This window comes from Acipenser ruthenus, chromosome 11 (genome assembly GCF_902713425.1).
Source record: "Acipenser ruthenus chromosome 11, fAciRut3.2 maternal haplotype, whole genome shotgun sequence".
In the NCBI taxonomy this organism is placed as follows: Eukaryota; Metazoa; Chordata; class Actinopteri; order Acipenseriformes; family Acipenseridae; genus Acipenser; species Acipenser ruthenus.
Genome location: NC_081199.1, coordinates 40,160,505 through 40,177,879, shown reverse-complemented (window position 1 = coordinate 40,177,879; position 17,375 = coordinate 40,160,505). Strand labels below are relative to the sequence as shown.

The 17,375-nt window shown below is 46.9% G+C and overlaps 1 protein-coding gene across 6 annotated transcripts; it reads left to right on the top strand.

Moving 5' to 3' along the window:
- The first annotated feature begins 1,718 nt into the window (after nucleotides 1-1,718).
- LOC117426418 (ETS translocation variant 5-like) lies at nucleotides 1,719-15,191 on the top strand. 6 transcript variants are annotated; one of them, XM_034043949.3, is made up of 13 exons: nucleotides 1,719-1,953; nucleotides 3,695-3,831; nucleotides 4,299-4,383; nucleotides 4,551-4,640; nucleotides 5,159-5,209; nucleotides 8,158-8,287; nucleotides 8,522-8,803; nucleotides 9,592-9,857; nucleotides 11,815-11,871; nucleotides 12,415-12,486; nucleotides 12,967-13,136; nucleotides 13,460-13,561; nucleotides 13,793-15,191. In XM_034043949.3, the coding sequence occupies exons 2-13, from the start codon at nucleotides 3,736-3,738 to the stop codon at nucleotides 14,015-14,017; spliced, it is 1,626 nt and encodes a 541-aa protein (XP_033899840.2). In that variant the 5' UTR covers nucleotides 1,719-1,953; nucleotides 3,695-3,735; the 3' UTR covers nucleotides 14,018-15,191. The 6 variants fall into 6 exon arrangements, with proteins under 6 accessions (XP_033899840.2, XP_033899841.2, XP_033899844.2 ...); XM_034043950.3 differs by having other exon boundaries at nucleotides 8,519-8,803; nucleotides 12,418-12,486; XM_034043953.3 differs by having other exon boundaries at nucleotides 1,720-1,953; nucleotides 4,551-4,598; nucleotides 12,418-12,486.
- Nucleotides 15,192-17,375: the final 2,184 nt, after the last annotated feature.

Genomic DNA, 17,375 nt, shown 5'->3' with positions numbered 1-17,375 from the left:
TGCGTGCTTTAAATGCAACTCGCAACATCATCTGTCTGTGTTGTTGATATGTAAGAAGAGGATTTACTTTTTTTTTTTTTTTAATTGAGTTTTTGCTTACATGTTTACAATGCATGTTTAAGTGTGCCTAGCTTGTTTCTTACTCGTTTCACAAGATTCTCTTTATCAGAAGTGGAGCAAGCAGTGCAATCAGTCAACCAGTCTCTACTTCTGTGCGGCGCGGTGACAGACCTCTAGGTCAGTTCTCAGATTAGCTCATCCATGCTGATACAGCCTTTGAAAGGACAAGCTGTTTGGAGTCAGGTGAGCAGACATGATTCTCACCCTTCTGACTGTATGGAAAGAGGCACAGCGATCATGGATGGAAAGAAGCACCGCGATCATGAATGGAAAGAAGCACCGCGATCATGGATGTAAAGAAGCACAGCGATCATGGATGTAAAGAAGCACATTGATCATGGATGTAAAGAAGCACAGCGATCATGGATGTAAAGAAGCACAGCGATCATGAATGTAAAGAAGCACAGCGATCATGGATGTAAAGAAGCACATTGATCATGGATGTAAAGAAGCACAGCGATCATGGATGTAAAGAAGCACAGCGATCATGGATGTAAAGAAGCACATTGATCATGGATGTAAAGAAGCACAGCGATCATGGATGTAAAGAAGCACATTGATCATGGATGTAAAGAAGCACAGCGATCATGGATGTAAAGAAGCACAGCGATCATGGATGTAAAGAAGCACATTGATCATGGATGGAAAGAAGCACAGCGATCATGGATGTAAAGAAGCACATTGATCATGGATGGAAAGAAGCACAGCGATCATGGATGTAAAGAAGCACATTGATCATGGATGTAAAGAAGCACATTGATCATGGATGGAAAGAAGCACATTGATCATGGATGTAAAGAAGCACAGCGATCATGGATGTAAAGAAGCACAGCGATCATGGATGTAAAGAAGCACATTGATCATGGATGGAAAGAAGCACATTGATCATGGATGTAAAGAAGCACAGCGATCATGGATGTAAAGAAGCACAGCGATCATTGCTACCCTCATACCAGTTGTGATGAATCGTGGGCAGTACATTCTTTAGGACAGGTTACTGAGAGTATTAGTCTCTGGGCATTTGTTTTTTATAAGTCTCAACAGTTTATGGTACCGTTGATGTAGCGTGCTTTGTAAATAATGATGTAATTTTGTAGTCATTTCGACTGCAGAGAGACTCATCAGGACACAGCAGCTCATACTGCAGAGAGCCTTTATTATATTTCATCATCCTTTAAAATAAGAGGTGAAACTTTGCATGTGGTGCTATAAATATTTCACAGAGCCAGTCCCAGTACTGAACATACCAAGTAAACACATTGCAGACATAATAATACAAGCATTTCATGTTGTGTATACAGTACATTGTTAATAGATTGCTGACCCTTGCATGCAAGCTGATATTAAACCAAATGCTTCGATATCTTCATTTGTTTTCTTCAAGAAACACCGGCTGTTCCTTTAAGAGCCTCTGAGGCTCTGTTTGGAAAGCAGCTTTTTAGTGAATGAAACCCAGTCATTCATAAAGTAGGCCAGTCCCACGCTCTGGTTAGTTAGCTGGCGCCTCATATATTATTCAGCAGTTTATTCAAAGAAACCCGCCCCATCGCCGAATACAGTTATAAGTAATCCAAGACCTGATCGCTCATTGGTTCCCGTGTGGCTCGTGGCTGGTCCTATCCACCAATGGGCACGGAGCTCGGTGATCTGTGAGAGCCCCGGGGAAAAGCCAGCGCGTCCATTGAGAAAATCTCATTCAAGTTTTCGCAGGCGGAGAGAGCGGATCATCTATCTGAGCTGTGGATAATAGACATCGTCGCTGTTTGTGTGGGATTTAAAAGCGATCGCATTGTTATATTGCGTTGGAGGAAAGCAATAGCACAAGACTTCAAGGTGAGTTTCAAAACACACGAAAAGGGATCTGAGAGAAGTACTAAGCTTTCGGAGAAGTTGCACTGTTATTACCCAGTCCGCTGTATCGAAGTTATTCTCAATTGTAAATACAGCGCAGGAGAGAAAAGCAAACGCCATTTTCTCCATCTCAACATTTACTTTGGCAACCATTTTCTGGTGCTTTGCACAAAGTTGCATGATTGTAATGTTATAATTTTTCGAAAGGGGTTTCTTGTGAGTTTCTGACGGGGTTCGTGCTTTGCGGATTGAATTGTTCCCCGGTGTCTGAGGTTAAGATTGGGGTTGGCTGTTTTTTTTTTTTTTATGAATGGAAGGTCGGTGTTTTTTGTGAATGGGGGCTCTGCGCTGGCTCGAGTTACACTTCATTGAAAAACAAACAAGGGGCCACCGAGGGGGGAGGGGAGGGGAGTGGGGGTGTAAGTATTTTAAATTCTTTATTTAAACAAACTGATCAAAGATGATTTTCTAAATTTGTCACATGTAGACAGTATAAGTTTAGTTTTGTTACGTACATAAATTAAGATGTATTTTTTTATTCTTTAACGAGGATTATATAGACAACTGTTGCATTACATGTATTTTCTTTTCTTTTTGCATGAGACCCGTACTTTTAGAATATGTATGTTAGTTTAAAATAAATGACATGTCTGTGTCATGTGTTTAAATGTTTGCTCCATGTGTTTCCTTTTTAACTTGCGCATCTTTCTCCTATATTGACTACGTTTGGAAACTAAGTAGACACAGTAAAAAAAAAATTTTAAAAAAAAAACAGTACGCGATGGTGCGCTGCTAACAGAACTGGGGAGAGCGCAGCTTGCGCGGACCCTCCGCTCCAGCCTACCTGTTGCATCAGTGCACGCTGGGATGCAGTGTCCTTTCTTTCTCTGAAGATTTTTAATAGCAAGCTTTACCTGATCTTCCAAAAAGAGCCGACTCTATGCGCATGATCTGCTGCCGTAATGTGGCTCAGTACAGCCAGTGTGCACTGTCTGGGATTTGTGTGAGGTTTTATTTAATGGTTTGGTCACTTACCTGGACTGGGATTTTGACACGAGGCCGTTCTTTCCACAGTACAATGGTGCGAGTCTGTCATGCCCCCGATCCCAGTGCAAGGAAGATTCAGGGCACACCACGAAGAACCAGTGGGTTGCTTTTGGGTTTGACGGTTCTTTGCTATAAAGCCGTGTAATCTTTACAAAATGAGTTTTTATAATTATCCCTTTGCTAGATATTGACGGGAAATGTTAACGCTGTAATGTTCTATTGGGGATACTCCTGGTTGAATTACACAGCGTGTGTAGACTTCTCTATACTGTTTCCATACACAGCAATGCCGCGGGCTCAGTACGCCGCTTCTAAATATAGCATTACAGGGCCATTGCTTCATATCGGGAGCAGTAAAAGCGATCGCATTGTTATATCACGTTGGAGGAAAGCAATACGACAAGAACCCGAGGGTGAGGTTCAACGTGGAATAATATGCTTTTGGAGAAGTTTCATTTTACAGCACCAGCGTTAAACCCGGTGTAGTTATATTAGAATGGTGTCCCATTCTAGGTGAAATGTCACGACTTGTTTGCTTCTCAATCCTTTCAAGTTTCAAACAGTGTGCGGTTTATTGTGGGCATCTTATAAACTTTTAAATCAAACTTAAATTTCACAATATTTAAACGGCGAATGCTTTGTCAGTTTTGTCTAAATGTCCTGTCTCTTTTTCCAGAGAAGCAGGAGCACAGACAGATCTACTTTCCACGTCGCTGAATGCGAACAGCCCCACTCGGTAAATCGCCTTTCACGAGCAGCAGCGCCATGGACGGATTTTATGACCAACAAGTCCCCTTCATGGTTCCTACGAGTGTAAGCGTTTTTTTATCTATATATCTGCCTCTATCGGTGCTTGATAAATACAACTTGTTACGCAGCGCAGTCGCTCCTGTCTTCCCCTGTTGAGTTATGCTTTGACTGCTAAGGGTTTGTTATAGCGGCGGCCAGCAGTACTGTAATTACCCAAAACGTACTGCAGGCTCCTTCATTTCTAGTGTAAATACTGCGTGGGTCCTGCAGATCTGTGCAAGGAACAGATGCATGTGGGTGTTGATTATAAGTCTATCATCAAACAGGAACAGAGCACAGTCTGCTGGCAAAGCGATGCTTTTCAGTAGGAAGTATTGCAGAGTCCTAGCACTTTGCTTACTGAAGCTGTCCTAATCCTCGGGCGAGGGTGGGAACACGGCACTCTTTGGCGGGTGTCTGGTTTAGACCTCATTGCGGAAGAGCTGCAGTGGTTTAAGAGTTTTAGAAGTTTCAATATTGTTTCTTCTCAGTGTCCAGCCGAAGAGTCCAGCAGCAGACAGGCAAATGACAGAAAGCGGAAGTTTCTAGACACGGAGTTGGCCCATAACTCAGAAGGTAATGATAACTCCTCTCTCTCTGCTTCGCTGGCTCATCTTACCTCCCTAGGAAGAGTGGAATTGGGTGTGTATGTCACCCAATATTCTGGAGATCAGTGAGAACCGTGGTAGTTTTAACAAGGGTGAGCATTCTCTAACCTGACTCTCCTCTCCTCTCTCACACAGAGTTGTTCCAGGACCTCAGTCAGCTGCAGGAGATCTGGATTGCTGAAGGTGGGTGCTCCTCTGCCCACCCCTCTGCTCTTACCCTCCCCTGTAAGAACAATGTGACTCACAGATCAATACCAGCTTTCCTATAGTGACTTATTGAGCAGTAACTGGCATGGCGTCACCCTCTTTATTCTACACTGTATTCCAACACGCAGACCTCCACATTAGATAAAGGATCTGGTCAGTTGCCAATCAATCTTATGAGTGGTAAGAGTAATAATCGATAGCAGTGGGAGTTAACAATCTGGTGAGGCTTGCGCTAGTCAGGGGCCCTGTCAAACTAGTTCTTTATTGAAATGTTAGTAGTATTTTTTAATCGTTGACACTTCAGTGGCTTCTCAATCTTATGAAAGTGGATTGCTGACCTCATGTTCAGTCCCTGAAGTAGGTTTCAAAGAGGAAAGTCTGCACTTTCTCCCTGGACTTTGCTGCAGTTAGTCTTCCCCACCTTGGTTAGCATGTCTGCTGGTTAATGTGTTCAGGTTGGGCTGCGGAGGGGTCTGGAGGGAGTCCAGCACTTTAATTATTTACACCCCTGTTTTGTGTGTTCCTTGTTTCTGCAGCTCAGGTTCCTGATGACGAGCAGTATGTCCCAGATTTCCAGTCTGATAACTGTGAGTACTGAGAAGCTTATTAATACAGGAGCTACCAGGAGGGGTGGGGGGAGAGGGGCTTCAGAACTAACTCCCTTATACTGTGCGAAGAGAACTAAACAAGCAAGCATGGCCAAAATGAGATGGACTGTAAACCAACCACTAGAACTAAAATACAACCAAGCATAGCATGAAGAGGATTGAAGCGCATGTTCTAAACAAGTCAAGTCCCCAAACCGGGTCCACACTGCTCCTGGTAATGAATACATTCAGACACACAATCACTAAGGTCCCAGCTGCACACTGTAGGTCTGTGATGGCCAGCTGTGAGCGCTGCCCTTGTTTGGTCCCGGTCAGGTTTATCTGTATTAAATTACCACTGCGGTTGTCAAGCCTGGCTGCTTGTCTAGTTAATGCTAACAGAGGGGAAGGGTTGCTCTGTGCTAGCTGATGGAAGTTTGTGACAGTGTGTGGCAATGCTGTGTAATTGAGCGCAGTGGAAAATCATTTCAATGACTGATTGCTGGAGAATATTTCCTCTGCCAGGAGTGCAGGTAGGGTCAGGGCTGCTGCAGACGTATGGGAAAACTCCAGCTCCTGCTTGTGAATGCATTATACACCGAGCACTGAGCTCTGTGTGTGTGTCACTGCATCGCTTTCCAGTTCCACCAAGGTCACTGCAATCACAAAACAAGTGGTCCTGAACATCACCCCCAAATCAAAGCACTGGTGCTGAACATCACCCCCAACACCTACTCCTGTGTGTTTGTGCTGCTGCTGCTGCTTCTCAGCCTAGTTTCCTTTCTCTGTTCCTCTGCTTGTAAAGTCTCCTGGTGTGAACTCACACGCAGTGCAGAGTGATCTGAATACAGGTCTGTCTCCACAGAGACCAGGCTGCAGCAACAGAAACTTTACATATATACACAACAACAAACTGCCCACAATTCTTCGGCACTATATTTGGTCTTTGAAAGGAAGGCACTTGAACCTTGTAGGGTTTGATTGGCCCTGTTTGAGTGGTTTAACAGGGCCAGTGCTGGATAAGACAAGCTATGAATCTCTTACATTGTGTTTCTATTCTCTTTGGTGTCAGCAGCAACATTGTGTGTCTTTAAGTTCTTTCAGAAGAACTGCGAGTGTGAAATGGGCCCCTTCTAACAGGATCTAGTTAACTGTGCTTTGATCTCTGATTTACGACTTGTGTTCAGAAATAATTGAACCCTTCATTGCCCTGGCCTGCTGCTGCCTTTTGAGAGTGTGTGTTGTATTGGAAGGTGTGGTTTTTTTTTTTTTCACTCAGCATTTACCCTTGAGGTGATTCATTGAAACCAGGTCCTCTCTGTCCGTCTGCCTCCCACCCAGTCCCTCTGCTCTAACTGCTGTGCCTCTCTCCCAGTCCCTGTGATCTAACCTAGAGTTTAGAACATCTGGAGGCGGGTTCACATAGTCTGTGGTTAAGCTGCAGCTCTTTATACAAAGTGCGTCAAATAAACTCAGTTTTAATCTGATTTTATTGGCATGTATCAAACTCCTGAAATAGATGAAGTTGACTTTAGATGTGCATTCTCCAACTAAATTCAACAAAAAAAGCAGACAAAAGGGGAATAGAGATTTTTTTTCCTCTCTCCTCATTTGGACTTCTTGCTTGTATTTAATATATATATATATATATATATATATATATATATATATATATATATATATATATATATATATATATATATATATAATATTATATAATTTAATTTTTTTTTTTTAAAAGCAAATGTCATATCCCCAAAAAGCATCAGTGGGTGGTGACATGCTTTTTTTGGTGCAAAAAAAAAAAAAACTCTTGGGTTCCCTGCCAGATGAAAGCCCATCCCTATTCTTCTCAGCTCGATGTGCCTGCCTTGGAGCGAGGCCCTGCAGTCTCTGCTGTGGTCTGGCTGGGTTCCAGCCAGGCAGCCCTGCCTCCATTCAGAGCCCCAGCTGGCAGGAGAGCCATTTCCTCTGGTCACGTGGGGAGGCAGTGTTTACTGAGTCCTTCAGAGCCTGCATTTATTGCACTGGATTGGCAGAAAATAACACGATTGAAACCACTGAGCTACTCAAACCCACTGCCACACTGCAGCCCAGCACTCTAACCACTGAGCTACTCAAACCCACTGCCACACTGCAGCCCAGCACTCTAACCACTGAGCTACTTGACCCCACTCCAGCACTTCCTGCAACCACCAAGCTACTCCAGTGATGGTAATACACACCCATTGCATAGCAGTTTGAGCCATTCCTGATTTTAGCTGCGAGTTTAATCAGACAAGCTTGTTACCTATGCACTGTGGCTAATCAAGCTCGTATTAAAACTTGGAATGGGATAAATCTGCTAAGCAGTAGGGTCTTATTTCCATTCGACCCCACTGCAGCCCAGCAGTTTCTTGAACGACTGAGCTTCTCGACCCCACTCTCTTGTCTGCCAAGTTGAATGAGTTATCAGGCTCTCACCCCAGAAGGGGATATAATTGCACTAAATATATTGTGTGGGGAAATGGGAGCTAAATGATAAACTAATGGTGAGAAGCAGCAGCTAATGGTTACAGCGCGAGAGGGAGGGAATCGCTAAATTGTATCCATTTAAGATCCTCAAATTACAGCGCAGGATGATTCATCTTTAACTGCTGGTCCAATAATAGATCTGTGCAAGTTACAGTCAATGTGTACATTCCAATGTGTTTTATGGTGTTCAAGGCTTTGGTCTCAGAGTTTAACACTGCTGTCGATCACTGTCAATACCTGCTGATAGAATGTTTCTGTGCCTTGTGAAGTATCCGTACCGCTTGGGTGAACTAAGTGAACTTGAGTATTAAATCAAGTACCTAAAAGGTAGCACAATATCAGTACAGTTTTATTTTTTTAAGCTGACAATACTCCTTTTAAAGGCACGTTTGTGTGTGGTGGTAATGTAACCTGCTTCTCTCTCTGTCTCATAGTGATGTTCCATGGCCCCCCCCTCACTAAGATCAAGCGCGAGTTCCACAGTCCCTCCTCCGAGCTCTCCTCCTGCAGTCGTGAGCAGAGCCTCGGTGCTCCCTACAGAGAGAGGTGCCTTTACAGCTACAGGTAACTATCTAGCACGTGTCGCCAAACCCTGACGCACACATTGAACCCTCTTTCAGAGTCATACAGGTGGGATTGATCTGTTCCAGGTACCCGTGTGTGTGTGTGCGTGCGCACAGTGGATCTTGCAACTTGGGAATTGAGTATTTACGGTGTGTTTTCACCACTCAAACAGTTCACTTCCCCATCTCATCTTTCTTTCTTTCTTTCTTTCTTTCTTTCTCTGTCTCTCAGCAGTGCCTATGACAGGAAGCCATCCGCTGGGTTTAAGCCGCTAACTCCGCCCTCGACTCCAGTGTCACCATGCAGCTCCAGCCACACTCCAGGGACACACCCCCTCCACGGACAGACTCCGCCGCCAGTCCCTGCACACAACCGTGGGACACACCCTCTGCAAGAACAGACTCCGCCTCCAGCTCACCCCCAGAGGACACACCCACTGCACACCCAGACCCTGCCCTTCGCAGTGCCCCATCCACCTCTGACACACACTGAGGGGCAGTATGGCTCCGAGCACAGGTGAGTGAACTGCAGTGATCCTAATGTCCAGCAGGTGGCATTGTTGTATATGCTATACTGAATTGTTTCCAGGCTTCAATCTGTGGACATTAGAAACCATCTGAGATCTAAAGAATAATCCAAGATCACTGTCAGTTGTTTTGAAGAGAGTTTTGATAGGCAGGTTGCCACTATTCACTCTTCTGAATGCATCCTTTCTGAATCGCCTGGGAAACTTTCCAAGGAGCCGAACTCATAGGGGTCATGTCCAATTCACAAGTTAATGCTGGTTCAGTCCAGATGTAATATCTACAAACAGTCACTTAAGAAACATGACCCTCCCTAGACTTGGACCAGCTGTCCACCACAAGCTTCCTTTACCCATTTCCCACGGGCATAATCTATATACGTGTTCTCTTATTGCAGTGAGCAGTGCTGACATTCCATTGGATATGAGCCCAGAGGTCTCAGTGCATTGGGCATGCAACTGTACAGTCTAAATTAAATGTATTGGCCAGGATAAAACTAAGAGCTTCTTCTTGGTCCCCTGGTGGCACCACACAGACTGTGGGTGCAGGTCTGGGGCTCTGCATTCAGCGCTCTGGTCCTGGCAGTCAGGCAGGTTTATAAATACGTGAGCGTGAGAATCTCCTACTCAGACTTCCTGAGATTCGTCTCTCTGCAGCCAGGGAATCCATGCCATCGCGATGATGGGGAGGAATGAGCTGCTATCAATCATTGCGTGGGGCATCTATATCAAATCTGTGCAGATGTTTAAATATCGTTCTAAACCCGTCTCCTCCCTCCAGGTTTCAAAGACAGATGTCTGAGCCCTGCTTGCCTTGCCCCCCCTACCCACCCCAGGCCCACAGCACAGTGTCCCGGGACTGCAGGCCTCCCTACCATCGCCAGATGTCTGAGCCCCTGGTCCCTGCACCTCCCCAGGGCTTCAAACAGGAACTGTCTGACCCTCACTATGCTGAGCAGGGGGTGCCTGCCATGGGGCCCCCCCAGCCAGCCTTCCAGCACCCCATGAACATCAAGCAGGAGCCCCGAGACTACTGCTTCGACTCCGGTGAGTAACCCAGAGCTGCAGATACAGGGGCTGTAGTGACCAGGGGTACAGATTGAGGGGGGGGCTGGGGGCTGTAGTGACCAGGGGTACAGATTGAGGGGGGGGCTGGGGGCTGTAGTGACCAGGGGTACAGATTGAGGGGGGGGGGCTGGGGGCTGTAGTGACCAGGGGTACAGATTGAGGGGGGGGGGCTGGGGGCTGTAGTGACCAGGGGTACAGATTGAGGGGGGGGCTGGGGGCTGTAGTGACCAGGGGTACAGATTGAGGAGGGGGGGGGGGCTGGGGGCTGTAGTGACCAGGGGTACAGATTGAGGGGGGGGCTGGGGGCTGTAGTGACCAGGGGTACAGATTGAGGGGGGGGGGGCTGGGGGCTGTAGTGACCAGGGGTACAGATTGAGGGGGGGGCTGGGGGCTGTAGTGACCAGGGGTACAGATTGAGGAGGGGGGGGGGGGCTGGGGGCTGTAGTGACCAGGGGTACAGATTGAGGGGGGGGCTGGGGGCTGTAGTGACCAGGGGTACAGATTGAGGAGGGGGGGGGGGGCTGGGGGCTGTAGTGACCAGGGGTACAGATTGAGGGGGGGGCTGGGGGCTGTAGTGACCAGGGGTACAGATTGAGGGGGGGGGGGGCTGGGGGCTGTAGTGACCAGGGGTACAGATTGAGTGGGGGCTGGGGGCTGCACTGTACAGGCTGTATTTCAGTGAGTTGTGGAATGCTCTGCTGTTTGCTGTGTCTGTTCTCACCAAGCTGACAGTCTTGCCACTGCGGTGAGAGTGAGCACTCCTGGCTGGAGTTTCACAGAGCCTGCTATTCACCCGCTTGTAACCCGATGGAGGGTCGACTCTTACTGCCGTGCAAAGCCAGGGAGGCTGTGTCTGCAGCCTGCATTGTTTGAGAGCTGTTTGGTGATGGAGATTTTAAAAGATTGAGAGTAGTACTGGAGTAGAGGGGTATGATGCACGCACCAGAACACCCCGCTGTCCCCGAGTCGCACAGACGCAGTGATGCACACCGAGGACAGGGGCCGGGCCAGGGAGACTGCGACTTCTCATGCTGAAGCGCTAGCCAGCTCTCTGACTGGGAGGCCGGTGATGTAATGGCAAATCCCCTAATCTGCTTCCCTGTAAATACTGGAGGAGGGGGCAGGGGGCAACAGATGGTGGAGATTTAATTCTGGAGGAAGAGCTGTTGTGATATTAGAGAGGCAACAGGAATATTTGATGTGTTGCTGGATCTCATGGGGAGGGGAATTGCTGCGATTTCAGAAGGGCACACCAGCATCCTCGCTGAACACCAGACTCCCCTCACCTCCACCTGTCCACCACGTCTAGATCATTAGGATCAAGGGCAGAGCACAGCGAGGGCTATTCCAGACCAGCTATTTGTTAGAAGCATGACTTTTAATTACTTACTTGAACCAGTTACACGTCCTTTTCAGGTAATCTGTAAAGTATTTCATGGACTACCTCTAAAATGTGATGCAGTGGCCCTCAAGGACTGGAGCTGTGCTCCTGTTCTACAATTAAGCTGCATAAGTGATGCTGCTTGCGGGCGCTCTGGCAGGGGGCAGGAATGCAGCAATGGCTCCTGAGAGGGGGGGTGGGTCTTTGGTGCCCATGCCAGACGTGGGGGTGGTGCTTTCCACTCCAGTTGTTGCGTCAGAGCTTGCGTAAGGGATTGGCGCTGCGGGTGGAGTTGGCTGCATCTGCACAGCTTTGTGCTCACCATAGCGGATCAGTATAATTGGAGATGGGCAGGGAGGAATTAAAGCTGCTTGATCCAATGCAGATATAGAAACACACTGCTGAGGAGCCCAAGCAGACACGGTACAACCGGCTAGCATTGCCATCTAGAGGAAGGGGTTGAGCTAACCAGTGTATGCAACTTTCATTGCCTGACATGCTGGCCTCTTTGTCCTCATGTTAATTCTCTTTGTGTCTCTGTCCTTTTTGTTACAGAAGTGCCTAACTGCCAGTCCTCGTTCGGGAGAGGAAGTTTCTACAACAACAACGACAGTAAGTGTTGCCACGGCTTCACTATGAGAGCAGCAATCTCAGAACGCACACTTCTCTGATTTCCCCCTTCCTGCATGCCATCTTTCTAAAAATTGACAGTGTACAGATGTTTGAAACCATAATTTAACTGACATACAATTTTACCTAGATAGCTTAAATGAGAATTGTCTGAGCTGTACTGAATGACTGGGGGCTCTGACACTGTACCCCTGCCCCAGCCTGCCTGCCTGTGGTTAAGCCAGTGGTAGGAAGGAAGGGGAGCGGATAGAGGAACGCTCAGCCCGTCGGTTTCTTATCTGCTGGAGAGCGCAGTACACAGGGTGTAACGGTTGTGGGATCAGAGAGAAGCCAATTCCCACCTCCTTCCTGCCTCTTGTTTTGCACAGCTGACTAAAAATAATTAAATAATTTGCTCTGCTAGACACATGCTTTTATCTAATCAGTGGCCTGGAAATCGATCTCTCTCTATCTATCCCCCCCCCACACCTGTGTTCTCGTCTGCCTCTGTCTCTAACCTGTCCCCTCTCTCCTTCCCTCCCCCAGCAGGTTTCTCCTATGACTGTAACCCCCGCCTCTACTACGATGATGCCTGTGTTGTACCAGAGAGACTTGAGGGTAAGTCCCTTCAGACAGACCACAGTGTTGCATTGTGTGCAGTATCCATGAGCCACACATTTCAGGTGTGCTGATCACAAAGCTATTTTGGTCTAGCCAGCCCACTGTGACTGTTCAGAGAGGTGTATCTGGGTTTTAAGTTGGGGAAAAATGTCCTCAATCACTCTGCTATGAATGGATATTCGGTGAACACACACTGTCATGTGCAAGTGCCCCCCCCCCCCCCCCCCTCTTTCACACTAGTCGAGAGTATCAATTAAGAGTCTGGAGTGCTATTTCTGTTCAGGCTTAGAATGACAATGGAAGTGCTAATGTAAGGACATTATAATACAGCTTTATAACCTGTTCTGTAGTATAAAGGGCTTCCTTCTAACTAGATGGTGCTCGTTTATCTATTGTGCTTATCTGCTTTGGAGGATTTTTTCCAGTGTGTCCAAGGCCCTGTGTAACCCCCTCTCCTCTGCTCTCCTTTCTCCCCAGGCAAGGTGAAGCAGGAGCCGGCTGTCTACCGCGAGGGGCCCCCCTATCAGCGTCGCGGCTCCCTGCAGCTCTGGCAGTTCCTGGTCACACTGCTGGACGACCCCGCCAACGGTCACTTCATCGCCTGGACCGGCCGCGGCATGGAGTTCAAACTCATCGAGCCCGAAGAGGTCAGCCTCCCTGAATCTGATGTTGAATACAATGCGCATCAGTTAGGGGTTTGAATAGCGCTTCCAAAACGCTTGTACCATTGTCAGATATACAGCTGAGGCCGGCTGTAGTGCTTATACTGTGTGCAGTGTACACTGATTTATTCAAGTCTCTTCCATATACATGTTCTACGCATGATGGAGTTTTGTAGGTTTTTAGGTTCCTTAGCTTAAAAACCTAGAAAACTAACACCTGTAGCATGCGTGAATGAAGTGCTGCATGTGAACAGCTTTCCCCAGGTACTGACTGTCTTCTCTTCTTTCTCCTCCCTCCCCCCCCCCAGGTGGCTCGGCGCTGGGGGATCCAGAAGAACCGACCAGCGATGAACTATGACAAGCTGAGCCGCTCTCTGCGCTACTACTACGAGAAGGGCATCATGCAGAAGGTAAGGATTCGTACACAATGAACAAGATGTTTTCTACGCTCTGATGCATGAACTTGCACAGCTTAAGACTGCTTTTGCATAGCGGTTTCACCCGTTCCAGGTTTTACTATGAGCTGGGTTAGCCACAGTGGAAAGGTAACAAGCTCAGTGTGTCATTAAACTCTGTGAAACCAGGAATGTGGATTAGCGCAGGGCTATCCTCACTCATGCTTTCCTCCCTCCTCATCTCAGGTGGCTGGCGAGCGGTACGTCTACAAGTTTGTGTGTGACCCTGAGGCTCTCTTCACCATGGCCTTCCCTGATAACCAGAGGCCCTCCCTGAAGCCGGACCCAGACTGCCCCCAGCCTGAGGAAGACACGCTGCCCCTCGCACACTATGAGGAGGGCGCCCCCTACCTGCTGGAGGCTGACCAGTGTGTAGGTGGGGGCCTGCCGTATGAGGGTTATGTATACTGATCATCCTTCACTCCCCCCACCCCCCCTCTCTCTCGCTCGATCCTGGACTGCTATTCCTGAGCGAGCGCCACAGGAAGAGCCTGCAGCATCATCGCTGCCCTGGGGCTCCTGACTCCGCCCACCTGCTCCGGAATGGGCCTTGTTGCTATGGACACTGGGAGGGGCAGCAGTAGCTGGCTGATATCTTGTTTTCTGCATCTACTGGTGTGGATTTGTAGCATTTCCATAATGACAATCTGCTTTTAAATTGTTTTAGCTTTTTGACCACAGTAACTGTTCTATATATAGCTGCCTTTGGATGTTTTTTGATCAGTCATTTTTAAAATATATATAACAAAAGGGCTTAAATCTGCAAAAAAATAAAATAAATGTTTGATAAATTGTGGCCCCTACCTGCTTGAGACCCCCCCCCCCCCCTTTTTATCACAGTTCTGACCAAAGCAATGGGCTTGTCTGAGGAGCTGTTGATGACATCATTGACAACTCGGTCCCTGCAGCCACTCCCAGCTGCCACAGGAAGTGACCCAACCATTCTTCCTGTCACGTGACTGGTGGCAGAAATTGTTTCTTTTCTTTTGGTAAATAAAAAAGGGATGCATATGACAGTATTTTTCTGACGTTTTGAAAGAATTTATAAATATATATTGCACGGAATTGAAGAGAATTTTGTAGGTTTTTTTGTATTTAGAGCTACAAAGAAATTGTATTGATTTTTGTTTTTGTTTTTAGCACTGCTCTCTCTCTCTCTCTCCCCCCCCCCCCCCCCTCCCCCGGTCTGAAAAAAAACTTGTAAAGTTCTTTGCTGCGTTTTTATATCGTTTCATGGAGTTGTTTAAAATATATATATATATATTTTTGCAAAGGCTGCATCTGTTTCATTTCAGATTATTGTATAATATGCTGTATAGTTCTGCCTTTTACAAATCTGGATCTATATAATCAACCCTCTATACAATCTTGATCCCCAGTGATGCAAAGTCTTTAGAATGACCGCTCTGGAGCGTGTTACCCCTTCCCTTGAGGTGGGCAGGTGCGACACTTCCCCTCCACTGGGGTCAGGGGGCATACTAGCTTGGACAGGCCCCTCCTTCCCTGAGTTGCTTCATAACGTGTACATAGCACTGCTGAGTTAACAATCTGTACTGTGTACAATAAAGGGATTCTTTCTGCTCCACTGGCCGGCTCTTCATTCATACTCGAATAATGGAATGCTTGGGAATTTTTTCTATTGCAATAATGGGGGGGGGGTGTTCAAGTTTACAGTATATTAGCCAGGAGGTAAAGGTCAGCAATTTTGCCTAAATGTTTAGCTGTTGTCAAATATGCAAGATAAATCTAGCTGTTGGCACCCCTCTTTTTAATATTGGGGACTGTTCTTGGGGAGAGTGTCAGGGCTGGATTCCAGCCCTAGAAATGGGGTGAGTATCCCAGCTTTGAGGTCTGAACTCCAGTGAGAAGGGATTGGGTGTTTCTTCGTGCTGGGTTGCTGACCTCGGAGCCCACAAAGGCGGGGCAGTTTGATTTCCAGTAAGTGATGCCGTCACTGTTGCTGTATTGATCCGGTAAAAGCCAGCGGAGTGCGTTTGGGAACGGCAGGTCCCCTTAGTGCTTCGCATTGAAACAAAACCCACAGTATTGCAAACAAGATGGAATAGCTGGCGTGAAGGTTCATAATTACCATTGAGAGACGAGGGGCTGCGTGTTGCACTCTGCTGAGAATGCGTTCCATTACCACATAATATCATTGTCAACATAATACTGATGCTTACAGGTTTCAGTTTCGTATTTGGGAATGAAATGTCCAGCAAACAGATTTGTAGGTGGGATGACGCTGCTAATTCTAACAGTACATACAGAAGCTCTGCCAAGAAATGTGTTATGCATGTTGTAGCATCCCTGAAGTATGATTGATTTTATATATATATATATATATATATATATATAAGCAAGCTGCATCTGTGTTTCAGTAATAATAATAAAGATGGCAGACCTGACAGTCTTTGGTAGTGCACTGATACTCGCACATGCTCTGTTGCATCGACGACTATGAGCTTTAACCTGCTGAGAGCCTTGTCACTCAAGCTTGCTTGCTTGCTTGCTCGCTCGCTGCTTCCTTGCTCTCTCTCTCTCTCTCTCCAGCACACTGTTTCAGCCCTAAACTCCTCAACTGTTCTGATCCATTAGCTGGAACGGCATACCCAGCTGGCTCTTCATTTGTTCAATAAAAATGATACTATGGGCCAATGCAGTACCCCTAACCCCATTCTATCTGTGCTGTCCCTTTAACAGCTCTGCACCACCACCCGCGTGCAGCAGATGGTGTGAGGAGTAATCTGCACGGACAGGCGCTGACATTCCAGCACTCTTCATGAAGAAACTGCTGGCTGTCTCCGCCTGCACTCAGTGTGCACTGCAGTACAGCGCTGCCTGAGTTGCTATTTCTGTTTGTAGCTCTGTGTCTATCTTCAAATCTCTAACAGAAAAAGAACACCTGGATCCCCCCCCCCCCCCCCCCCGGTGTCGACTGTCTCTGAAGGAGAGAGCAGCTGTCTCAATTGTATTACTAGACAGGACTCATGTTTTGGTTGTGTAATATAAAGTGCTAATCAAGTGCATTCATGGGATTTGCTTTTATGTATTGAACAGGTTCTAAAAGAGCATGCGGTACATGTGTGTAAGCAGCTGCTATTTCAATATTCAAGTGTGGTGTCTGCCTCCAGGCTGGAGAGAAGCTCATACAGGGGGTTCCTCTCAAGACCTAGGACCTATGGAATCGAAGCATCTTGAAAATGCAAACTGCAGTGTAACCCATAGCCTCTCTCGCCTGCTACACTGCACCGCTGCCTCTCCTCATCCTCATTCAGCATGTGGCCTTCGTGAATTATTTCATCTCCTTGGCAACAGAACTCACCGGAACACCTTCTATTCACCAGAATACCTCCACGCACGTTTTAGAAACAGCTCAATATAACCACTGTAGTTTGACCGCTCAGTACAAAAAGGAAATGAGTCAACAATGATAGAGACCGAATACCCTTGAAAATGTTCTTAGAAAAGCCTTGGAAAAACCTACAGTCTTCATGCAGGAGGGTTTATTAACGGAGTGTTCATAAACTGATGTACCTGTAATCAACAGTAACTATTTCAGGACCACTATCACTGATGCTTACCAGTGTCGTGTAGTAGTTAGAGCTGAGGGACTGGGAGGGAGGCAGTGTGGTCTAGTTGTGAAACTTGTGAAACGTACAGTATACATGTTTTCAGTGTGGCAGTGAAGCATTAATAATGTACTGTATCTTCTGATTGGCCGGTTTGTTTTAAATGTAGTTCACACTTCTAATACCCCTTACTCTGTCAT